This window comes from Phlebotomus argentipes, unplaced genomic scaffold, assembly GCF_947086385.1.
Source record: "Phlebotomus argentipes unplaced genomic scaffold, Phlebotomus argentipes genome assembly contig_15, whole genome shotgun sequence".
Taxonomy (NCBI): domain Eukaryota; kingdom Metazoa; phylum Arthropoda; class Insecta; order Diptera; family Psychodidae; genus Phlebotomus; species Phlebotomus argentipes.
In genome coordinates this window covers 4,027,928-4,053,998 of record NW_026776181.1, presented here as the reverse complement: position 1 = coordinate 4,053,998, position 26,071 = coordinate 4,027,928, and the positions used below count along the sequence as shown (strand labels likewise).

Genomic DNA, 26,071 nt, shown 5'->3' with positions numbered 1-26,071 from the left:
TTGATAAATACGTTGAATTAAGTACATCGTTTAAATTAGACCTTCACACTTGATATCGCGTCTCTCAATGTCTTCTTCTCATGTCTTTTCTTCCTTCTTATCAGTGATAAAACATTTTAATATACACTCTCATATTGTCTCAGACACATTTTTGGGCCCACCAAATTCAAGTTTTCTCACAAACCAGCTCAATAGCGGCTAATTCATTATTCCAATTTACAATTCGTCACGGGAATTTATTGCTCTGAGCCAATTTATCTGCAGTGAAATTCCATGGCAATTAAAGTGAAATTTAAAAAAAATTATTACCCACGTCGGGATAGAATAATTCTTCAAAATGGTATTCGTGAGAAAATAATTAGTAACAATTAGGTGGAAAAGTTTCTGCAACACTTTTTCACCCCGGCATTAATTTCACCTTCTCTCAACTTTGACTCATTCACAAATAAATCCACCGCACAAATACCACAGGCGAAAGGGTCATTATATATTATTAAAATTGTATGGTAATAAAATGTATAAACATGAATCAAAACATGTGCACATTTTGAGTATTTTGGCATTGTTCTTGCAAACTTTCACTGTGAATTAGAGATTTTTTTTTTGCATAAATGTCGATGGAAAATTTAACACAACTTCCTCATTCGCTCCTTTTTCACCCCTTTTTTTGCAGGCAAAAACCGCTCAATGCTTTTTTCCATCAAAAATATAATTTTAATTTAAAATTCACCCACTTTCATAGATGAAGAGAAATGCTCAAAGTTTTCATTATATTTTATTTTCTATTAATTAATTGCCACTGACTTTACAAAAAAATTGGCTAATTTTAAACTCTACATTTTGCCACAAAAAGAACTCTTTTATCATCACCAAAGTGAAATTGCACATTTTCTGTTGCATTTTTTTTGAGCTCAACCCTTTTTTCCACTGCATCTCCACCACTCGACTCGTTAAAATGATTCACATATATTATTTTGACATGGTAAATATATTACTACACTAAATTACTAACTTCTACACTCAATTAAAGTATTCTACGAAATTAGCTCGTTTCTCGGAAACTCTCATTCTCCTGACTATGAAGGCAATATTTTAAAACTAGCGTAATTGCTCATCTTGTAGTGATTTCCTGCATTTTGACTTGACATTATTTTAGGCCTCACCGGTATTTTCCTCCTGGAGTCCTGCTGTGGCGTTCCTCCCGACAATTTTAGGCTGTTCTGACGCAAGAGCGGCTGCGGTTGCCTGGACATTTGCTGTCATCTGACATTCTCCGACCGAAAACGCTTTGCCGTGGACGTGAGGCGCCACAGACGGACTTTTCCGTCACTTTAGGCGGTTGTGCGTGAAAAAAGTGGGAGATGAAGGAAAATAAATAAAATAATAGAAGCGAAAAAAAATAACAGAAACAAATTAAGACGCTACATTTGACACGATGAGCACTATTTATGTGCATCTTCTCAGATTTTCAATTAAGTTTTCACAGCAACAATAACAACAACAACAGAAAAGAAATCATTGAACTTCGGCAAACGGATAACAAATGAATTAGTACAAAGTGTAATTGTTATAATTCTACTAAATTATGCATAAAATCTTGTATATTAAGTGAATTATTATGAGAAGTCTCTTCTTATTGGACATAAGAAAAGTCCGCCCACATAAATGCCACGCCCTCTTGACTCTTCATAACTATTCGCATTCTATGCATAATTCGCTATCTTGTTTAGGAGAAAAAGTCAATGAGAACAATTACGTGAAATTGGCCCATAAATGAAAGTTCTGTGAAAATGCAGCACGAAATGTCCCCAGAAGCACTAAACTCGCACCCCAAATTGCGTTAAAACTGAGTGAGAGACAGTTTTTGCTCCAGCTTCGGCCACTGTCTCTTCTCAATTATCACATAACAAACCCCGTTATCACCTCCCTGTCTGCACAAAGTGAATTTGTGGTCGTGAAAAAGGTGTTCCTCTCTCTCACCAAGTGCGATAAATAACACAAGATAACCCACATAGTGGGCGACATGGGGTGAACAAAAAAAAAATGAGAAGCGAAATTGGAAATGGATCACAATTCATTGCAGAAGCCAAGAAAGAGGTTTTTCGTGTTTGAGGAATTGCTAATTGAATGGTAATGTGGAGAAGCGCACAAAAACATCAATATTGTTGGCACATGTATATAGAATATCGCAGCGATGGTCCAAGAATGTAAATTTGCTTGGATGAAGAGAATATGGCTGATGGTTATCACTTAATATGTCATTAATGCGAATATTGTTAGCACAAAGAAAACACCCAAATGGAAGATTGAATCAAATAGATTAGGCGATGCGAAGTGACTCTGAATGTGAAAAGCCAGCAAAGAATCAGCAACATCGTAGAGGGAAAATATAAAAAGAAACTTACACCTCGTTTTTTTTTAGTCACTTTTCCTCTCACCACTCTACATAAGGCGCTCTCTTGCTTCGTTGATCTCTTTTTATTCTGTGTGTATCGTCTGTACTAAACAATTTTGTGAATTTGGTGTCATCTTTTTCAATTATCGCTCGCTCTCTCGTCTCTACACTCGTCAATGCACGTGCAAAAGCTCAGTGGGAGCTTGCAAAATATTGCAAAGCTTACAAGTGTATGTATAAAAAAAATTTTCTATCTCCCACCGTTGACACAGCACGCAATTTATTCCTTACTCATCATCGTCATCTCTTCTCCACTCTACTCTCTTTGATCATTATTATGAACAATTTGTATTACAGCACTGACATCGTGGACACACAAAGAGACCAATTGCTTTCATAAGCCAAATTGTGAATGTGATCCAAATTAGAAAACGTGCCCATGACCTTTGGAGAACGAAAATCAAAAGAAAGTGTGAGGGCAAGACGAGAAAGGGAATAAGTATAAAATAAGTCTTTAATAATAAATGAAGCCTTCGCTCTCATCATTCATTCATGGTGTGTGAGTGCGCTCTCTCTCTCTCTCCCTCTCTCTCTGTAGGGGTATTTTTGCTCCCTCAACCACCCCAAAGCCACCCCATTGCGCGGCAGTAAATTGCAATTACACTCAAGTGACCTCAATGAGGAACATGAATTTGTCAAAATATAATGTTGGTCAGTGAGGAAAAAGCACGCAAAAGCGACTCCATTGAAAATAACAAATAAGTGAACCACACAAAATAGAAAGGAAGCCACAAGCAAGAAAGCACCAGAAAGCTCTGGTTGTGCTGTCGCGCGAGGATTCAAAAGTGGAAAATATTAACTGTGTCTTCATATGCGTATTGTTGTTTCAGTGTCATATTATCTCTGTATTGTCATTATGGCTAATTGATAAACTGTATTAGTTGGCAGATGTGGTTAAATTGACGAAATCCGATGGTGAAAAACGCCAAATTCGCACTTCACCCGAACTGCGTTAGAGAAGATAGAAAAAAAGAAAGGGAAAACCAATAAAAATTCCATCCCAATGTGAAAACATTCCATCTACAAAGTCTGTTTTGTCTCACTCTAAAAAACAAACTGTGCAATTTTTTTCTTTAATATCATATGAACTCAAAGGACGAGCAAAACTGTCAACTTTATTATTATATAAATCTGTTCAGGCAAAAGTAATATCAAACCAAGAAGACTTGATTGGAAGATCTATGATGATAGCCATTTAATTCTACTCTATACTTCTAATTGAGTTTTATTGTTTCTTTTCCGTCTTACTGCAGCTCCTCATCATGAAGCTTTGCATTTGGCCATCATAAAATTTTCCAAGCAACTCTCAGCAGTGCTAATTTCTCCCACATGCAAATATTAAATGTGAAAATAAAGAAAATCTCTGCAAAATACATATTTTTCTATTCACTCGCCAGACTTAATATGAAATGATAACACGAGTAGAAACGTGAGAGAAGTGCACACTTTATAATGCACCCAGCGAAACGACTCACGCGAGAGTATGGAGAGAGTGTGAAACAAACAAATCAGAATGGATAAATTGAAAACGTGGGAGAGATTAAATAAAAAATGTAGCATCCCATAAATATAAATTAAACACACACTCTCTCTCTCTCCTTCTCCCTCATCCAACTACCCTCTACTTTGCCACGTCCCATTAAAGTATTAAATAAATCTCCTATGTTGTGTGTTTGGTCATTCAACGCGTGGGGTTGGAACTTACTTGGATGCTGTGTAAATGCGCTGATCGGCCACAACGATATCATTAATGGGCGAATCTGTCTTCATTTCCGCCAGTGAATCACACGTCCGGACACTCCACAGGCGCACGATGCCACCGCGACAGCTGGACAAGAGGACATCGCCGCAGATTGCCATGCCAGAGACCCAGCCCTTGTGTGCATTATTCAGCGACTGGAAAGATGAGAGAGAGAGAGAGACAAAAGAAGCGGAAATTCGATACAATCCATCTGATCATTGTGTTAAACTCACCTGCTTCAGCTCTCCAGTCCTCAAGTCCCACCGCTTTATGCCCGTGTCTCGGCTTCCGGAAAACAGCTCAGCATCCACCCCAATCCCATCATTCGCCACAGTGAGCGCCTGCACACCGTCGTAGTGCGGCGGCTCGAGGTGGAGCAGCGGCAGAACGACGCCAGAGGATGATGACACCTCGAACACCTTCACATAGTGATCCTTTGACCCCGTGGCCAGGAAGTCTGTGTTGTTTGGCCCACTCCACGCAGTGACACACATCACGGCTGCCTGATGTCCCCCAGACAACTTGCCCGTGCACCCGAACTGGCGCACGTCCCAGATTCGCACCTTGTCCGATGCCGCTGTATACAGAGAGCCCGAAGCCCCCATGCACAGAGCGGTGATGGGACTCTCGCCCTGCGGATTCAGCGCTGCCAAGCCAGAGAGTGTAGAACCAGAGGAGCAGAGCGTCTTCACCGGTCGCGCTGTGCTCATCCGCAAATCCCATGCACGAATGAAGCCGCCCGAAGCCGAAAAGAGGAGATTCCTCTTGCTGTCGTACTCCACAGCAATTACCGGCCCCGGATGTGCCGACAGGCAGTGCGATGACGTCCCCGTGGTCATGTCCCACACCTTCACAGTGCGATCAGCGGCCGCGGTGAACAGCGTCGCGTCGAACACCCTCACAGAGAGCACCGAATTGGAGTGGCCCTCCACCACATGGGTGCAATGCAATGGAACATTGGCTCTTGGCTGGCAAATTGAGAAGACGAGCTAATTAATCATCCTCCCATGGACAACAAGGCAGCACTTATTTACCTTCCCGTTAAATTCACGGATGCTGCCACCGGTCGGTGGGTCCTGATTTCCAGCTCCCAAGCGCGAAAAGACATCACTGCTGGCGTCCTCGCGTGAGCCCATGCGTCGATAGACGGGCGGCGATTGCGGCGGCAGCGCATCGCTATCTTCTCTGGTAGTCAAGCCAATGTTAGTCCATCAATATTATTAATTAGTACATGTTGTTTGTTAGTCTCGCACAGCATCTTTACTCCCTTTGCCACCCATCATCACTCTCTTCTACTTATCACTGCCACATGCTCTTCTCCTCTTAGGGACTTTACCTTAATAACCAAACTTTTGTTAAGGGCTCTGATTCGCAGTGAGTTGCAAATGTTATTTTCTGTGCTTTTTCACATTTTTTTTTTTAGTGATAAGGCCTTATTAAGAAGTACGAATTCATATGAAAAAAATACAATTGCAGATAAATAGAAAAGACAACAACGTACAATGGCATAGCAGACAGGAAGAGCGAAAATGATTTATATCCCCAGCATCACACCACAATTCACTGAATGAAAAGAATGCAATGCAATTGTGTGTTTTTATCCATGTTCCCCTTTTTTGTCAGCCAAATAATTTTTTTTATTTTTTCACTCTCCAGCCACACAGTTCAAAAGTTATTTTTATAGTGGTGCATTTTGCGTTTTGATGATGTTCGCGCGCAACAAAAGGTTAAATATGGACAGATTACGGAAAAGAGAATAGCTAAAAATGGAATTTTGCTTTTTTCAACTTTTTCGCGTTTTCCTCTCTCCCACTTTATTGTCCAATTCTCGTTGTTTTTTTTTATTTTTTCTTGTCCCCACCATGTGAACATCCCCATGTCCATACATGGGAGCTCTTTTAGCCAATCCTTTTATGCCTTGTTAGCACACAAATAAATCTGGAAAATTTTCATGTGAAATTTTTTAAGAGCTCAAAGTGCTTCTGTGACCAAAAGGGACAGCCATCAATCCTTTTAACCACCAGAGATAATTAAGGATGTCTTAGGCAAATGATTTATGAATCCACAAATAAATAATTAATGATCAAATCAAGTAAAATTTAGGTAAAAATTAGTTAAACAAATTGATTAACATTTCAAAACCAACATGAAAAAAAAATTTCCCTTTCAAAAACAAAACGACAAACAAAATAAATAGGAACAAAGAATAAAACTAGAAAAAACCTTCATCCTCTTTTATTGCTTAATTCTCCCTCTCGCACATGGAGAGTGGAACAAACAGGGTCAGAAAAATTCAAACAAATAGAACCAACATGAAAAATTCACATGATCTCTTTCTCCAACACAGCACGAGTAATAGAAATTAACTCATTTGTATCTCTCTTCATTGCAATTCAATTTTTTCTCTCTCTGTCCTTCGCATAAAAGACTCTCTTGCCTGGAGAAATGTATTTTTTATTCCTCTCATCATTTTTTTTTAGCAAATTCATCCATCAATTAACAGTGAACTCTCTCACCCATCAACGCACATTTAGACACGGAGGCAAAAAGTGTTTATTTCCCTGGAAATGAAAATTCTCGTTCTCTCCATGTTATTTCTATTGACAGTGAATGTTCGAAAGCCAAATTAAAACACCAATCCAAACTAAATAAATTAACACTTTTTCATTCTCATCATCACTAATAAAAAAAAATTGTATGCGCATTTATGCGTGTATTTGCGGCATAAAGTTGGTTTATGCATTTTTTTTTACCCGATTTTCGCATGATGCACAAATTCCCCATGATATACACAAATATAGAAAGAGAGGAAAATAGAAAAAAATGTGCATTAAAACATAGATAATTAAATTTAATGTGGAAATAGCAAAATGGGAGGGTGAGAGAGAAGGATGATGTCTGTTTTTCTATGCTTCTTCTGTCCACTTCAATTTTTTTTTTCATCTGATGTGCGGAGATTATCATTGATGATTATATAAATATTTTTTTTGCGCTAAATATAATAAATTAGTATGAATTTTGTGTGTTTGTATGTAATATTTCCCCGCAAATGCTCATTATACTGTGCATTTTAATAAAATATGTATTCATATTAAACCACTGAAAATAGAGTGTAGTAAAAAAAAATTATTGAATATTTTTCCCCTAGTCTGTATAGTGTTGTTGTTTTTTCATGTGCTCTCATGCATGCAGAGGACATCATATGAAAATATGTTAATGATATTTGCAACGTACAAAAATCCCACCGAAAAATACATTATGATTAAATTAAAATTCTCCCCCGTGCAGACGACAGGGAAATGGTGAAAACCGCCCTGTTCTCACTTTGATCAATAATGCTTGAATTTATCATTTATATGCCCAAAATGTACAAATTAGGAGCATGTGATTGTGTATTGAGTGTCTACTTACAATCCTGGCGATGCCTTGTTGGGAAAGGGACGCCTCGTAAGCCTTGGCGACAGGGGTGTTGCAGTGTCAAAGGATTTCCGTGGGAAGAGCGGCGAATTGGGTGGTCTCAGTGACTGTGGGGCTGGATTTGGCTGGAGGCCTCTGGCGGTACAAATTAATTCAATTGATTACTATTCCATTCCAGCCCTCCGACCCCAAACTCTCCCAAAGTTAAACACACCCGGTGTGTGTGTGTATGGGAATATCTTGAGCGCTCTTACTTTAGTGAACCTGGAGCACTTGGCACACGGGAAATTGGTATGAAACTTCGCCCACTTTCCTGCTGCAGATGATAAGATCTCGTCATGCTATCGTCCTGTGTAAAATGAGACACGGAGTGTGAGATAGAACTCAAAATTTTCTCACTGCCAAAGCATCACGCTTCCCTCAGAAACATACACACTCAGGGGGCCAACAGCTTGCCAATTTCCTTCGCAATCCTGCGAGCAAGTCACTTCCGCTGTTGGCCCCTCTCTCTCTCTCTCACTCTGTTCAAAGTTTGCCCATTTCGCGGACAGAAAATAATAATTATCACACGAACCTTTTCATTGGAACTTCCAAATAGTAATTCCTGAGGTTGTGCCTTTAATCGTCTGACTTTAGTCATTCTCATTGAACTCCTGGTGCTATCGCTGCGATAAGACAAGAAGACGAATTAATTTCTATACCACACAGAGAGATATAAAGCTAACTGAATGCAAGAAATAGCCGCCAATGAATCGTAACAATCTTCATTTTCCCCACACAAAGAATTTTCATCCAGTAAAATAAACGACTTGATACAAATTATTCTCTTTCTGACATCTTCTTCGTTCAATTGAAGTGCCCAAAGCTCTGTGCCTGAGAAATTTATATTACATTAAAGCTTTGCGAGAACAAAGGAGCATCATTTACCCCAATTGAATGCACTGCAGTCATACTCACGTATCAAATCCTGGTGATGGACTTCTGCTACTCGAAGGGCTGAAGCCATTGTTGGCGTCTCGAGAAAATTCCGTATGCAGAATGGACGCACTGGGCGGAATGTCGAAGGTGCTGGTGCTGCTGATGGAGTTTGTGGGCGATTGGCGGCCAGCATTGGAGCAACTTCCGGCATAGCTTTCGGGGAAACTGACGGGTGTCTGTGAGAGGACATGCTGAAGAAGTTGTTGCTGGATGGAACTGTCCTGCTGCACCTCATTCAACAAGGCCTCCCGCTCCTTGAGACGCATCTCCGTAATGGCAACATCACACGTTTGAGAAATGGCAGCCCCGCAGAGGCGTTCCATGAAGAAAATCGCCTCCTCCACCGAGTGCACACTCTCAAGGATGTTCTGCATGGACAGCGCCTCAGTAGCCGACTCCTTGCCCTCCTCCAGCTCCATTATGGCATGCTGCACTTGTGTAATATTTTCCTGAATATAGTTCAAATTCGATGTAATGTCATCCTCTTCGGAGGCCAATTCGCTGGTTGGATGCATCTTTTGGCGCCTCTTCACATTCGTTAGATCATGACTGAGAATGTCCCTGTCATTCAGCAGACGCTCCAACTCCCTCTCAAGCTCCACGACAGCCTGACGACTGCGAGCAGCCCGCGAGATGGTCCTCTGCAGTGTCTCCCACTTGGCACGCGCCTGTCTCACATTAAACTCCTCCAAGTGTTTCCTGCCATTCACCCTTCCGGACGCTTTAGCGCTGAGCGGTGTCCGCTGGACGCGTCTCAGGGCAGACACCTGCTCAGTCTTCCTCTTCAACACCTGATCCTTGGCCGCACCCTGAGCCTGCAGACTCTTGATGGTGTTCTGATGCTTTCGCGCCTCCTTTCGCAACTGAGCAATCTCGCGCGACTTCCTAGTCTCCTCTTCATTGTGCCTCTTCACCTCTTCGTTCATTCGCCGGATCAACTTGATCTTGTTGCTCTTCAAGTCCGACAGCTCACTCCTCAGGCTCTTCAGCTGCGCCTCTTGCATCTGCAACTCGCGCTGCTGCCTCTTGTGCTCCCTCTGTGCCGCCTGGAGTTTCCTCAATTCTCGCTGCATATCACCCAGCTTTCTCTCATATTCATCTCGCACCTTCCGCACCTTGTCACTGGGCGGTCCACTGGGATTAATCGCACCCATGTTGGCCAACACTTTGTCCCTCTCTCGCTGTGTATCCGTAATCTTGGCGGTCAGGACATTCAGCTTCTCCTCATAGTGCTCTTGCATGCGACGCATTCGTAATTGAGAGAGCTCCAATTGTTCAATCAACTTCGTCTTCAACTCAATGTCCGAACTGATATCATTGAGTTCAGCTTGCATCTCACCAGCTGCACGAGATATAGGGAAAATAGACGAGCAATTAGTGTGCAATTCACCGGAACAAATATAAATGGAGCAGTAAAGAGAGACGAGTTGAAAATGAACTTGAAACTTGAAGGTTCTTCTCTTTCTCTCAATATAGTGCTCTTCTTGCTCAATAAACTAAGCTATACTTAATAGTATTGCAGAATGAAAATTAAAAATCAGAAAATTCAATGAAACCAAGCAACTTACTTTTATCATCAGACTCCGTGTCAGAATCACTATCAGACTCGTTCTCCACATTTTGATTGTTGGTATCATCGAGTCCGGGCAGAGATCTGGACATAAGAAGTTCTCGCTCCTTCTCGATTTCCCTCTTGGCCAGCGTCAAGACACCATCGGCATCTTCACCGCCAAAGAACTGATTCTTATTGAAACCTCTCGGCGTGTTAGTGGTCTTCTTCAACTGCTGATACATCTGGTCCGACTCAATAAGCTTCGCCTTCAGCTTCTCAATCTCCTTCAAGTATCCAGCCACCATTTCACTCATCGACTTATCCGAATCCCCAATCGCTCCCCATCCAGCAATCGCCTTCTCTGACAGCAACTCCGCATTTCTCTCTGTCAGCGCATTCACAGACTCTTGCATTGCCTTGAGACGCTGCTGAAGTCTCTTATTGTCCTGCAACAGCATGGCATTCTCATGGAATGTGTCCGAAACGGCTGGATTGCCCTCAGCATCCACACTCCTCTTGCCCTGCTTGTACTCCAACAGTTCCAGCTGCAGTGCCGCAATTTCTCTGCGCAACTGTGAAATGGTCCTCGAACTCTGATCTTGATTGATCTGTACGCGATTCTTGATATTTCTCGCACGATTCGCGTATTTCAACGTGTTGAGGGTTTCCATGAAGTCACGATCACTCGGAGACACGCATGCAATCATCACCGTCTGACTATTTCCTATAAGGAGAAAATTGAGAAGGTTAAAATGAAAGGCCATCGAGAACCATGGATTTCTCACCTCCCAGCGAATCTTGTAGCAATCGGGTGAGTTTGGAATCTCTGTAGGGAACATGAGAGGCCTTTTTGGACTTGTCTCCAAGCGCCGAGATGACATTTCCCAGTGACAAGAGACCACAGTTGATTGAGATACCCTCACGGGCTCTCTCTCCTGTCGCCCCAGTTCGCTTCAATCGCTCAGATCCAGCGAGATCAACAAAGTGAAACTTGGACGTGAGAGTCTCCAAATCCCCGTCAGGCATTCCACTCTCCTCGGCACTCATCACGCGCTGCCGTCGAATCAGGATGGTAAACAGTGCGTGGCTTCGCGAAGATTGCGCATTCATCTGAGTGGAAGCTGTTGTTCTTGCCAAAGCGCCCTGCTGTAAGCATCTGTTGACACAGAAAGGATTTTCTCACAGAGAAACATTAACATTTTGAGTTTGTATTACACTAACCTGAGAGCATCTTGTGGCCCTGCAATTGGCTTAATAGTCGCACCCGAAACAGAAATTCCACCACTCGGATCCTCATGAATTTTGTACGCCTTCCCCTTGTTATAGGGATCAAGGAGATCGATAATCTCCTCATTGTACAATTCCATAAATTGTGCCGCAACACTGAATTGAACTGTTCCCACAACAACACCATTGCTGTCCTCACCGCGTGTCTGCACATCCTCAATACCACTGAATAAATGTCTCACAGCCCTCGGTATGATGCCCTCTTGCATCTCCAGAATCTCCCTGTCGAATCCCGTGCCCATCGTATACGTCTTCCCCGAGCCAGTCTGCAATTATGACACAAACAGAAGTCAATAAGATGGTGGAGAAACAATATGCATGCACATGGAGTGACACATTAAGCCAAACACAGACCTGTCCATAAGCCAAAACTGTTGCATTGTAGCCCCTGAGTGCTCCTTCAATTAGCTTTTCCACACACTTGTCGTATATCTCGGCTTGTGTTGCATTCATGTCGAACACGAAGTCATATGTGAAGGCCTTGTCAGTGCCAAGGAGCACTTGAGGTTCATTCGGTGTCACCTGAGTACAAACACGACACATATCGATGAGTTCTCGGGGGATTTGGGGGCGGATTCTGGAAAGATAAGAAGTTGAAACCATGTTACTCTCCAATATCAATAGCTTCTTCGTAAACGAAGTGACAATTCTGAAGTCATTCATAGACCTAGCATTTCCGAATATTTCTTTTTTCTTCCAATAAATATCGATCATGGTGAGAAAAAGTGACAAACATGATATAAAAAACACAATAAATGTTCAATAAATCCATCAAATATCTCGCTTCTATGAAAAATTGGTTCTACACTCCGAATTAGACTTGATTGAAGGTCACCTTAACCTATTCTCATCTCCAACTCAACTTCCTTATCATCACTTTTTATGCTCTATAAATATTGTTTTACTTAAATTGCCGCAAACAGATTGACATGACTCAACTTCCAACATCTTTTTTTTTCCCTCCACAAACTCTTTACCTTTGGCGGTGACCAACAAGTCTCTGTGGAAAAAAGTGACGTGGAATAAAAGAATTGTCTTCATCAATTTGCTCACACTTCAACCAAATTTGGATAGAGTAACCATACAATTTAGTGCTTGTTTTCATTGCAAAAAAAGCAGATTATTATACATAGTTGCACAACAGCCCGCATTCATCCTTCGCAAGTCACCAGATTATATGGGAAGGAAAACATAATATTGCGAAATTCTCTCACCATTAGCGACCGAAATAAATTACATCCTTGCGTGTCAAATGGTGGGTGAAAAAGAGAAATGCAATATGTAGAAAATTTTCATTTTCGTGAAATATGAATCCACCTACATTGCAGTGTAAATTCGTCGTATAAATACTACACTCCTTAACATGTGCACGAGAGCAATTTAAGCAAATGCCATGGAAGATAGCACAAAGTACATATTTTCAAGTGAGAATATATGGCATAAAATCTCGAAATATGTAAAGAGCTGAGGTATTAGAAGAATTATTTGCTCATAATTGATTTTGCAAATACAAATATTTAACTACAACTGTGTAAGCATTATTTCTCAAGATTATGCAGTCATGCTCAGGCAAACATTCATACACATTTATTTATTGTGACTATTCGTTCGTGGTTTAGAGGCATTTTTGCTCCATTCTATTATTACACTTTTATGTAATCGGCAATCTTGCAAACCATGGTTTATATATTTTAGTGGGGAAAAAACATTACCATCAGCCAATTTTCCTTTAACACAAAAGCCGTAATTACCACGTCTTATATTCTTCTCTCATTCTTATCGCCACCGAAAGTGAAATCACAATTTTCTCTCTTTCGGTCAACCTTAAGCATCTCACGAATAACGTATTATATTTCACATTACATTGCATACGGAATATCAAAAAATGGGAATTTAATGTTCTATTGAAGAAACATGGAGTGAAAGAAGAGGAAGAGAAAATTTATTGTAACGCCATAAAATTCTTTGATATCAATCACTGTGCGCAATCATAAAAATTAGACTTTCGATGGAAAAATCTATTAATAAAAATGCGTAAGTCTAGCAAAACATTCCACCTTGTGTTGACTTTTCTCACAATTGTTCACAAACGCACCGACAAGTGGAGATAGAGAGTCTCAAAGAGTGGTTTGGTCTCGTCATGATTTCACATCTCATCGCTTTTCCTATCCAATAAGTATTGAATGTTAATTCTCTTATTCACATAAAATAAAAAAAGAGTTAACCTCATTTAATTGCAATTAAAAACGTTAATCGTATAACAGTCTCATTTTCTCCATCTCAAAACTCTCCTTTCATTCATGCCGTGGATAATTTGACTTGAGAAAAAAGAGCAAACATGAAGAAAAATATAAACACACTTCCAATTCGTTAAGAGGAGATTGAATGAGAAAAAAAAATCAGTCAGACAAACATCGCTTTTCAATATGCATAAGAAGATTGAATAATTTCAGCACGTTGAATATGAAATTGATAAAATCCCAATTAATTCTTAATCAACTTCCACTTACATAAATATTTTCTGTTTTATCTTGAGCGGATAACTGATCGTCTGGCGATAGTTCTTGTATCACAATCTAATTAATGGCTGTGTGTGCATATTATCAGGAGCAACAGCCGCATAATTTTAGCATGCACAGCGCCTTTGGATGTCTTGCTCTAAGCGTGATAAAATTAAATTTAATTATTGAGGTGAATGCTGATGGAGTAAAAGAAAAAAAAGCAACATGCCGTACAACTTCAGTGTGTGTATATAAATGGATATAATTGAGACACTCATGTTTCATATCCAACGCACTTTCTGCATTAAAATCCACATCATACTTCTTCATCCACCTCTTCTTTGGCTGCCAACAGAGTTGAAGCAGGGTTCCAGCAGTTCATTTCTTATAAAATTCACACTTTCTGCTCTGAAAGATCATCAACTCTGCGCTTGCAATAAACATAGAAGGTATGTTTTGTGGTTTAATTTAATTGTACAATAAATTAAATTTTATCTAAGCCACTCTTCTATAAAAGGCTGTATGCAAAATACCATAGCAAAATGTGCTGTTGCACGCGGAATATTATTAATCATCTATGCGCGTTGTACGGCAAATATTATGGGGTACTTGTGGCAGCGATTTAGATGGCAATTTTAATTTGCCAACAACGGAAGAGAGGAGTCTACAGTGTGTATTAGCATTTGAGGAGCGTAAAGTGAATGGCATTGCCAATTAATGCAGAGATTGAACGAGAAAATCAATGAGATTGCCAATTATTGCTGAATTAATTGGAGCAAAACATCTCAATACTTCTCTCTCTCCCTCTTTGGTTGTCTGCCTTCTTGTGTTCATGAGTCAGTTCACTAGCCTTTTTGGTGGAGCTCTTGACAACACCCCCACATTGAAGATGACGTAGTTCCTTCTGCCATGAACATGAATCAAATTTCCCATAAAGCAACATCACCACCTCGCTCTCCTTGACCAATTAACATTGCCAACTAAAATGTGAGATTGTAACTGAAAGTGTCACCCATCTCATCACATGTTTGATAAATTGAATGCGGGATAGTGACTATAGACATTACGTAATGAAGAACCTCTCGGTGCAGAATGAGAAAATTTTTTTTGACAATGTTCAATGCTCTCTCGGTATAGTTAAATAGCCAGGAGCGTGTGTCATGTTCTTATATGCAGACAGCGAGGATTGATTGAAGAAAAACACGCAGAATAGAAGAGAAGAATAACTTCCGTTCAGCACGGAAATAGCCTTTCAGCGGTATTTACCTACAATAAATGGTATTTTGCACCCTCGTTTTCCACCAAAGGTGTGCAGTTGGGAGTCAATGCAAGGAGATCTGTGCTATTATCCGCACGCCCCAGAGATAAAACTCAATAAGAGAGAATTCAAGTGCTAAATATGGTCATAAATAGCACAACACCTACATCATCTAATGCTAATTTTCAATCAAGTCTCTCTGAGCTTTTGCGAAACACTCAACCAATTCTCTGCTCAACTTTAAATGACAACACACCGAAAGTCATTAGATATTCCTCCGCAAACACATTCCATAGTGTGTAAAATCTCATCAGCCGCTTTTATACTCTTTTAATTCACTCCTTTTCCATCACACATCGTTCAATGAATCTCGATGGCAATGGCACATCACGATATCTTTCAAATTCCACCGTAAAATGCCATAAATTTTTTCCTTAATTACCATCAGAAATAAATACATTGAACACAATTGAATGAAAGTTTGAGAAAATTTCATAAGACACATGTCACTATCTCCACATACGAGCAACTCTTGTTCCACTTTCAGCAATAAAGGAAAAAAAGAGTGTGAAATACACAATAAAATCGATATTCGTGCTCCAAAAAAAGGTGTAGGTTGATGGATTCAGACGCAATTCATACAATTCATAGGCAATTAGCTTCAAAAAATTCAAATGACACGCCAGATGATGACAAAGAAATACTCTGTTCCTGGCCGCACAACAGAAAGACATCTGAGAGTTGTACAATAAGAAGTGAATCGAGATATTCTTGCATGAGTCTTGCTTTTTTTACACACTATACAACTCTATATCAAACTCTTAAATTATGATTAATGAATTCATGTTCTCATTTTTTTTCTCTCTTCAAACATCGCAACAATTCCCATAACATTTTTCTTTTCTTTTTCAATGAACTTCCACTTGTCACTGATGGTAATTTTAACTTTCGTGCACAAGGAATTTGATATCCGCAGACAATTTCCTCCTGGCGATACGGTGAATTGCCATGAGTCTTCAGAAATTTAACTAACCATGCATTTTCAAACATCATCACGATAATCATCGTCACAGTTTATTGTAACTCTTCTCATTCCATATAACGTCTCTATATTCTTTGATATATTCTTCTATACTAAAAATATATACACACTCTCTTTGCGCACTTCTTCAGTTTATGGAAATTTGATGCCATTCACATACAGTCGGTAGTTGCTGTGATGCCGTTCTACATATTCAGCTGGATGATTGTGCTCAATCTGCATGGTAGACACAATAGAATTACATTTTCTTCCCTCCCTGGCGCGCAAACTATCCATTAAATAATAGATAAGTACTCCAGCCTTCACTCAACCAACATGATATCGACAAAAAAGCAACATTTACACACCAGCAAAATGTTCATTCACCACAAATACCGTGAAATTTTGTTCTTTGTCATTGGCCTGACATGTGCATTATTACCAGAATGTTGTTCTATAGCCATATTCAGAGTTGTAATCTCGACGACGTGTCGCTCGTTAGAAGTTTATGCACATCCTGCTTTATTTATTAATAGAAATCAAGGCTTTAGGAAGTGTGCATAACTGACATTATCGTCAAAAATCATATTTGCATATCATTAAAACCTATAATCTGTCAATTATCACACTCTCTTAATGGCATCAACAAACTATTCGTTAAATGAAAAGTGCAGAGAAAATACCTCAATGCGTCAAGTATACGATTTCTGCATGAATTTCCACACATTAGAGGTCACTTTTTATTCCTTATGCCTACACTATTTGCTGGTGAAAAAAAACTTGTTAAAATATATGTAACCTCGTAAAGTGGTAATATCTTACACTAATTTTCCAATTATTATGAAATTTCTAGCATTTTCACTCAAACATGAATGTGAAAAGCAACGCATTTCGGCGTGTTAGTTCATTTCAACTCAAGTTATTATAAATTCTTCCACCATATTCCACGAACATGGTAATAAACCAAAAATATTTTTTAATTATTCTTCTCTCTCTCTCTCTCTCTCTCATTCAACAATCTGTGTCTGTATTACATACCTTTCTCACTTTCATTTCACTTGAAAAAAATAGTCAAGATTTTCTTTTCACCCAGTCAACACGGTGTAACAATCTTTACAAATTATCCTCAAGAATTCTAAAAATGATTTCCTCATGCTTTCAATTAAGAGGAAGAGAATCTTTTCCACGCAAAGAATATTTAATACAGATGCCTCACTCACCGCTGTGTGTCAATATAATAAATTCTAATGTTTGGATTCTTTCAGTTGAATTAAATACACAAACACTCTCTAATATAATTATAGAATTTACAGACGGTCGTGAATGACATCACAAATGAAAAAAAAGACGACGTAAAATAAACCGCACCATGGATAATTTTAATCATTTTTTACACACGCACGAATCTTCAATGTCTTCACTTAGCATGTGAATTTTTCACGGGTTCTCCGTAGTGCGATTTGCTAATGCTCCTATCATTTATACATAAAACGCCGTTTTCTTCTTTTTTACTCTGCCTCGCTTACAGACAAATATTGATGACTCTTTAATATCTATTTAATACTTCTGAATCCTATCCAAGAATAATAATAAAGCTACATTATTTATGGATAAATCAATATGAATGTTACATAGCAAATTAAGGGTAACATTTAAATTACAGCTACACTGAATAGTTAATATGCTAATAAACAATCTTGCTCATTGGTTTTCATCGTTTTCATTAAGAAAACCAAACTCACTGTTATCCAACAACTTTCTGGAATGATGTTGCCAACATGTTTTGATCACAGGAAGATTAAATAATAATCAAAATATTGAATTTCAGCCATTTAAAAAGTTCTCAGAGTCAAACACAAGTCACATTTTAACAGTATATTAACATAAAGTCAACATTTCATTTGAATATTTGTTCTCTTCACACCGTGTGAGAAGACATGAGTTTTTCCAGGGAATAATTAGCCGATCGTGAAACATCTCTTAGACAAATCTATCGCAATAGCCACTAACCGCGCCTCTATTGACAACTATGCAACTATAGTCAACACCTCACAATTATCTTGGCCTTCTTCCCAAACGCCCATAGCCAACCTTGTTGACTGATAAAGCCTCTCTTTCACTTACATCAATATTATCTCTCATGCAGAGGATGCATGTAATTACGGCATGAGAGACACACTTTTCAATTCAATGTGGCCACAACAACGCACCTCAAATAAATGCATGAAAATTTCTGTCACTGTGTTAAAGATAAATAAAATAACCTTCCAAGTTGGTTGTGATCTTGAACAATTTGTTGTCCATCGGAATGGTTTCCTTGCCATTTTTGCGACACACACGCACGCGAATCGAGATCTTGTCAATATTTTTCTTTTAGGAAATTATCATTGGACTCAATTTCAAAGCGGCTTTTTCTCTCTCTCTCTCTCTCTTTTTCCCTTGTGCATTTTGGCAAACATCATGTTGCGTGTACATTATTGGTGTTGAATAATAAATCTCAAGAAGGTAATCTATCTGCAAATCTTAGCATTGAGTCCAAAGGAAAACAACAAGAAGGTGTTGGAATTACAATTTTACAGTAAATGTCCACAAAGTGATGATCTCTTATATGTTCTGAACGTTTCGATAGACTATAAATTATACAATTAAATTACCTCTGATTTCCACTTCTTACAATTTAAACTTCGTGAACATTAATTAACTGTCTTCAACATTGTGTATCATTCCCCATTAAAAGTAATTTGCCTCCAGAGAGCTTTTTCACGATAACAATCGCCGCGTCAATTAATCCGAAAGACAGTGAGAAGTTGCAATGATACATGAAAGAGATTTCTCTCTCTGTATCTGCATATTAAGCCCAACAGAGTCTTGCAAAATGAAGAGTGTGAATATAATTCTATCACTTGTGCCTTCTGGTATTATGTCTACAACAATCTAAACATATCTTTCAGTCCATCATCTCCATTGAGATGCTACTTGTGGCTTCAATTTATAAATAACACGCCGTACCTTTTCTATATGTGAGAAATTCTCTCTAATCTCTTCATTGTTGGGCGCTCACTCTCTCTTTCCCTCTCACATCCCATCTTATTTATCATACTTCGCTCTTACTTTCTATATATCTGCCCACATCGACACATGAAAGAGTCTTGCAATCTAGCTTATGTGATAAAAATAAGATGATACAAGTCGCATTTAAATTTGCCTTACATCCTATATTTCTCTTTCCTCTCTTCTCATTCTTCGCATGATCTTAAACTTAATCTGCAACCTCGCACTTGTACTATCTAAAGAGTATTTCAACATGAGATGAGACAAATGAACCCGGCATTTTATGTAATGCCACATTGCAATGCTGAGCACATAAGAAAAATACTATTTCTGTATCCATGTAAACCAGTAGGAAATCTATGTTTAACAACATGTTGGCGAGGAAATAAATGCTTCTCGGCTTCAGCACAAAAATACATAATACTAAATATCATCGAAGAGGAAGTGGAAAAAGATCATCAGCTGTAGCATCAGCTTATAATCCTCCGCTTTATAACAGTTTCAGCAACTCATAACTTTAAGCTGGCCTATCACCACTACGGCATTTATCAGATTGCAAAAGGCGTTTGAAAAGAATTCCCCAGAAATTAGCTTAATTTAATAATTTTGCCATTCATAAATTTCACGTTCAGACAAATCTGGCGATCTTCGCGCGAGAGGAGGTGAATAATTAATATAAAATTCGTGTGTCTCCACAAATTCAACCGTTGAGCAATAAAAATGTGTAAAAGACATTCACGGCGAAAGAGATAAAATAAAATTTACCAACATCGAAGAGACTTTTGCCACATTAAACCACCCGTGACTTGCGGCAGAAGAAAATCTTTGATGCCTTCTTTTTTTATTACAAGTCTCTTTGTACTTCCACTGTTTGCCTCTGTCCAGCTCACATTTTTTACCTTTAAATTCATAATGCGTGAAGTTTTTCAATTTAAACTTCATACAAAACCAAGCTAACAAAACAAGCAGCACGAGGAGATATAATAAAATTCCCTTTTCAACCACACTCAGAAATGCAACTCAGGCCAGGAATGTTGTCTGGCAGACACGGAAAGAAGGGAAAGGAGCAGTAATCTCACCTAACAGCCACCCGGACGGATGAGTCCTTATCCTTATCATTATCAGACATTTTGCCCGATGATACGTGATGGAATCCACTTCAATATTTTACTCCTGCCAGCACTGACACAGAAGAAAGCTCACACAAATCTGTGGAAGAAACAAACAGAGAAAATTTAATACTATGGGAAAATCCTACTTCTTCCTCGTAATTAACAATAATCCATCAATGGCTTCTTTTTCTCACTCGCAACACTCACAACATTAGGAAAGTGTGCCTAAGAAAGTCTTTTTTCTTCTCTCCATAATGCAATTAAATACAGCCGCACAGATGAAATCAACAAATTAAATCTCTGTTTTTTTACCATTGAGCATTCTTTTTCTGCCAAAAACAACACTATAATATTGCAGAGGTGAATGATAAATTTCCAAATTCCAAGTGACAATGATGATGCGGGATAAAAAAATACTTCGCGTGAACTCGCTTGTGATGCGTAATATTCGATGATTGCCATATAAAATCACCTCTCTTGAGGCACGAAAAAAAGAACCTCATAGACACTCCTACGTCCATTGAAACTCCTTCATTCAACAACTCAAATACACTTCACACCATTTTCAGAGAGTTTGTGTCTCCCAAAGTAAATAAGGAATATAACGTTGAAAAAAATGTGTTTCGAACGCAATGAAATCATCAGATGAAAAAATCACTCAATTTCTCTCGATATATTAAGTGATCTCCACATTGAGAACGAGATAATACATATGCATTAGCCATCAATATTCCAGAATTTTAGCTTCAAGGCTGTCGTTTACCACAGAAATCAAGTTAATTTGATTAGAAAGCCATGAATAAATTCCACTTTTGAAACCCTAACAGACAAGTCAACATCACATGAATACTTAACTTACATAGACGTAGATAAAATGCTCAAGAGACTTTTGTGATGTTGATGAAAAAGTAAAGATAAACTACCAGGATCAACAAAACACACAAGAAGTGAAAAAATCCTTTTAAAAAGTACAACAAATAGCTTTTAATTCATGACTTTTCTTAATGACGAAGAAACCCTTGTGCCTAAATTATAATCTTCTTCTTTGATTTTCTCCTTTTTCAACATCTCTTCTTTTGATCTTTTGACAGCGGTTTTAGAGAGTTCTCCCGACTTTGCGTAATTCATCTCAGTAAGAAATTTCACGATTTATTGATGCGGAACTCCGAGATTGCATTTCTTCCTCTGACACACTGTTGGAAATTTCATTAAAATCATATTAATTTTCATAAGAGATTCTGCGGTTTCTCTAATAAATAAGCAGATTACACACAATGCCCCCGAAAAAGAGGTTAATATTTATATATAAAAGACAATAATAATTAGGACTAGTAAAACTCTTCAACCCTGCGAGTGAGAAAAGTAAACTATTCGTGACTGTTTAATTGGATTAAAAGTTTTCCACTTTTTCTCTCACTTTTGCTGCCACCGTTTTTTTTGTTCTTTGTCTTCACGGATGCCGCCTTCTTTTTGAGGAATTACTGAAAAAAAATTGCAGCAATTTCCATCCAGAGTGAGAGCATTAATTAGTGAAATACTCCTCTTGCGGTTCTTTTGTAGAACTTTCGCAAGAATTATTATTATTTATTTTGCACGAATTTCCCTTTCTACACACTACTTCTTCTATACATGCAGATTATATTGTCACGCTATAGCATTTTATGCATAGCCTAATGGGCATTAAAAGTGGGTAGACCTGTGCAATAATTTTAAATTTATCCCACCCAAAGAGGCCACACATTGAAGAGTCTCAACTCACTCACTCTGAGTACCTTTTCGTGTGTGATGTAATTAGTTTTCAATGCACGAGTTCATTGCCTCTGAAAATTCACTCGCTAAGTCTGGTGAAGAGTGCATTTTCTGTAACATTGTACAATAAATTAATTGTTCAACAGATTGTTTCATTGCAATTACACTTCTCCCGTTGTAACACTGGCAACTTATTACGTTGACCGAATTAACTTATATATTAATTAACTTAATACACGTTCACTTTATCATGGCATATCAGGCACACTTCAATACAACACACGAAGAGGAGACCACATCACAAATGGAATTTATTCCCACGCATAATATTGGTCAACAAGAAAATGCCATAAAAGGCTTCGATATAAAGTTACTTCAGCGTGTGTTTTCCTGGACAACAAAAGGAAGGAGAAGAAAAAAAATTGTGTCACTGCACTTCCAAGCCAAACAACTAACGAATGAAAGACCTGAAGTATCAACTAAAATACTCAACAATATATAAATCTTATAAATAGAATATACATCTTCTCGTGTTTGACAAAGTGTACAGAAGAGAAAAGACCTAAAAACTGAGTGTGGAGGATGTTGCAAGAACACATGCGATAAGAAAATGAATGAATTTTAAGCCCATAAATTTTAAAACGTGAACTCACAAACTATGTATCTAATATTTATCCATTAAATTGTCTCTTTTGTGCTTCTCTCCTCTCTCACTCTCTTAACTCAATGCCTTTGTCAATAGTAAGACAACATTTTACTGTTTTCTCCCATCTATTTAATGCTGTTATTGCCCAGTTAAAAATTACTTTAGCACATTTCAACTCGACAGAGGTGATGAAATATTACACAGACGATTGACGATGTATATGCAAAACATATAACAGTAATTTAAAAGGGAAAAAGATAAGTGGGAACATTAAGCAACATCAAAGAGAAATATCTATTAAGGGGAATTGTTGAATTGAAGTTCCAATACACCTCAACTAAAACACTATTTTCTTTCACTTCATAGAGCAAATCGATTGATAAGAAGTTATGATTGATTAAGAGATACCGTGAAGGACAAAATTAATTGCAAATTACTTCCAACGGCCTAATTTCGAGCCGAAAAACCCAATCAATTTTTCTTTTGTCATTTGCTCAATTCTTCACCACAATATCTCTCCAAAAAAAAAGCAAGAGAAAGTATTTAACACATTTGTCCATCACTGTAAAACTATCAACCTTCATCACCACGCGAATGAAAGAAGGCCAGATTAAACATTATCCAGAGATCATCTCAATTCTGGGTCATTTTTATGATGTCTTCTCTCACTCACTCTTCAAATACTCTGTGCACTTCTTGTTAATCATCCAGCTGTTTCTGTCAAACATTTCAGTGCGCATTTAATAGATGAGCGACTTTGATGACTCCACCTCTAATTGATTGATTGCTTATCTTGAGAAAGCGCCTGTGATGTCTCAAGCGGTATGTTATTTCTTCATCAAACTAACTATAGAGGAAATTCTCACGAAATCACCCATTATTTTGACTTCTCTCTTTCTTCAGCAAAAATCGTGAAGTTAGTTTAGCGCAAATTGAAGAGAAATTGTCATGATTCACTGAATTTTGATCTTCTCCACATGAAATCTTCAGGCCATTTAGGAGCCAGAAATAAATTGGACTCCCATAAACATCAGTAAACATTCTCAACAACAACATTCATTGATTTTTTCCCAAGGATCAATTTAAAAAAAAAAGATTGTGAGGTAATTGACTGCTCGGAAGGTTTTGAGGCAATTTTCGCGTGATATTGAATAGTGTGTGCACTCGAGTATTTTGAAATATAAAAGTTTATTCAATTCTAACTTAACATTTCATTTGCCTCCGCCCATTTCGATGCTCCGCCCATTTAGAATTCCAACTCTAAACCTGAAAAAACAACTACAGCACTGGATTTGTCTGTTGCTCCTAATCGATCTGTTTTATATCTGATAATAACACCACTGTTTTCTGTGAAATATAATCCTAATCTCAATTCACACATAATCTTATCTGACAATTTAATCTGGGTTCAACAAACAAGAAGCTTAAGCATTAATACGTGCAAAATTTCACTTTTGAACCCCACTAAACTGAAGAAACTCACTCATTTTGCTCAGGAATGCCCTGAGAAATGCTGGCAAATGATTTTACTACGCAAACCAATTGATTGTGGAAATAACTTATTGGCAATGCCATCATCTTCGCATTCCTCTCAATTGTTCTACTGATTCACAGCCAGAGATAGCAAAGCAATAAATACCAAATCATGTTGGCCAAGAGCAGGTTCGGCACACCAAAAGCCCCGCAGTCAACACGAGTTGATGTGACGCAATAAAAGTGTGCTGATAAGAAGCAGAGAAATCGAGTCCCGATAAGATTGCACAGCGCAGCCCTTGAAAGTCCCGGATTATGTTGCTGAAAACGAGCCACAAGGTGAAGTGACTTGACGCCAGGTGCTCTCAGGAGAGGGTATTTCCCTTTCTGGAGGAACAGGTTCTCTCTCTCTCTCTCCGTCTCCTCTTCTCAGGTAGATTTTCGATGTGAAGCAACGAAATTGCTTCCCAAGAAAGGTTTTATTGACTCATTCCCGAAAGCCTCGGGACTTATGGGAGCATTTCTTACCCTGCAGTCAATACCTGTTGAGGGTTTCCGGATGTTTTGTGTGCAGGTGTCACTTGTACCTGCTGACTTTTCGCAAAAGGACGTTTGAATGGCGCGAATTCACCTGCACTGAGGATGTTTGAGGTATCCTTCACGCAGTGGCGCTGATGGCTGTGAGAGGAAAATCCGGAAGGATGCATTCCGCCTTTGTGTTGGTGAGTCAAATGGATGCTTCGCATTTCATCGCTTTTTTCACCAATTCCCCCATAGAAATGCATAGAAAACCCAAGAAATCGACACTATTGCATCTTCTTTACGACTTTCCGTGGAAAAGCTGCCACTGTGGGCACACAGTCGGCGTGAAAATGCCGCGAAAGAGGAGTCTGCGGAGGAACAACTGACCACAATGGCACGTGTTGGTGTGACACTGTTGCCACTGTGTGGGTGAGATTTGTGCAATTCTGCACGGCGTGCGACGAAACCGCACACTGGCTGGAAAACATTGAATGAAGCCAGCAAAAAGGAGGAAAAAGAAAACACCCACCTGGCTGTGAAATCACGGGGGCGCTCCTGTCACGCGGGCGGTGTGAAAAAATGCAGAGGAAACGGAACGAAATCACTGAAGAAAACAAATTCACTTCACAGGAAACACACGAGGCCAACGCGATTTGCTGCCCTCAACATCTGAGCATTATCGATTTTCCACCCCCTCGTGGTTTCCGGGAAAACACTGCGGAAATCACACACAAATTGGCAAAATGAGAGAGAGGCTCAGAATCCAGTAAGCATCTCTTGTCAGCCAGTCGAAATCCATTCACACACAAAAGAAACACAACAGTATAAAAGGTGGTTTTAGAACGCGATAAAAGAACACACAACTCGCCTCACGGACGATGGAATAACGACTGAATGGATTGCGAAAACCCCCTCCCGCCATTCGGCTCTTCTTCTTCCTTGTCGAAAAGTCACCGCGCTACAGCACAGCGGGGCGCGAAGCCACCTGGTGGAGAAAAGGTGAAGTATTTCAAAACGATTTTGCGGGATTTTTCGCCAATTCGTTTGGTGGCAATTTTCAAGTAGAGCCAATTTGATCAATTTCCTAAAAATTGGTGAATATATCGATAAATGCATTAAGGAGGTAATGAACTATGGCAATTGGATGTCAATCACCTGAGCCTGCAGCAGAGCAAATAAAAAATCATAACGATCTAAATGCTGACGACACTGACCAACGCTTCCGGCCAGATAGTTTTGAGATGAAATTACAATGTTAATGACCTTTTTTCTAGGACTATAAAATACTGAGATGTGAAGCATTCAGTC

General features: G+C 38.9%; 1 protein-coding gene across 3 annotated transcripts; it reads right to left on the bottom strand.

The window, feature by feature from the left end:
• Nucleotides 1-104: 104 nt before the first annotated feature.
• Nucleotides 105-25,647, bottom strand: LOC132263536 (kinesin-like protein KIF21B). 3 transcript variants are annotated; one of them, XR_009468495.1, is made up of 15 exons: nucleotides 25,293-25,647; nucleotides 20,341-20,470; nucleotides 11,785-12,007; nucleotides 11,365-11,696; nucleotides 10,929-11,299; nucleotides 10,160-10,867; nucleotides 8,571-9,933; nucleotides 8,188-8,278; nucleotides 7,868-7,962; nucleotides 7,608-7,748; nucleotides 5,231-5,381; nucleotides 4,430-5,164; nucleotides 4,161-4,351; nucleotides 2,406-2,839; nucleotides 105-1,329 (listed from the first exon to the last, which is right to left on the bottom strand). XR_009468495.1 is itself a non-coding variant. In XM_059763335.1 (14 exons), exons 2-14 carry the CDS (start codon nucleotides 20,388-20,390, stop codon nucleotides 1,260-1,262), a joined length of 4,521 nt encoding a protein of 1,506 aa, XP_059619318.1. In that variant the 5' UTR covers nucleotides 20,391-20,470; nucleotides 25,293-25,647; the 3' UTR covers nucleotides 105-1,259. The 3 variants fall into 3 exon arrangements, 2 of the variants coding, with proteins under 2 accessions (XP_059619318.1, XP_059619317.1); XM_059763335.1 differs by lacking the exon at nucleotides 2,406-2,839; XM_059763334.1 differs by lacking the exon at nucleotides 105-1,329 and having other exon boundaries at nucleotides 2,729-3,402.
• Nucleotides 25,648-26,071: the final 424 nt, after the last annotated feature.

Bases quoted from the DNA above. Each gene is read 5' to 3' on its own strand.
- LOC132263536 (XM_059763335.1), bottom strand. From the start codon at position 20,390: ATGTCTGATAATGATAAGGATAAGGACTCATCCGTCCGGGTGGCTGTT. The intron at 7,963-8,187 runs GTTCGTGTGATA...CATTTTACACAG, and splicing joins TTGGAAGTTCCAATGAAAAG to GACGATAGCATGACGAGATC. The intron at 7,749-7,867 runs GTAAGAGCGCTC...TTGTACCGCCAG, and splicing joins AGTGCTCCAGGTTCACTAAA to AGGCCTCCAGCCAAATCCAG.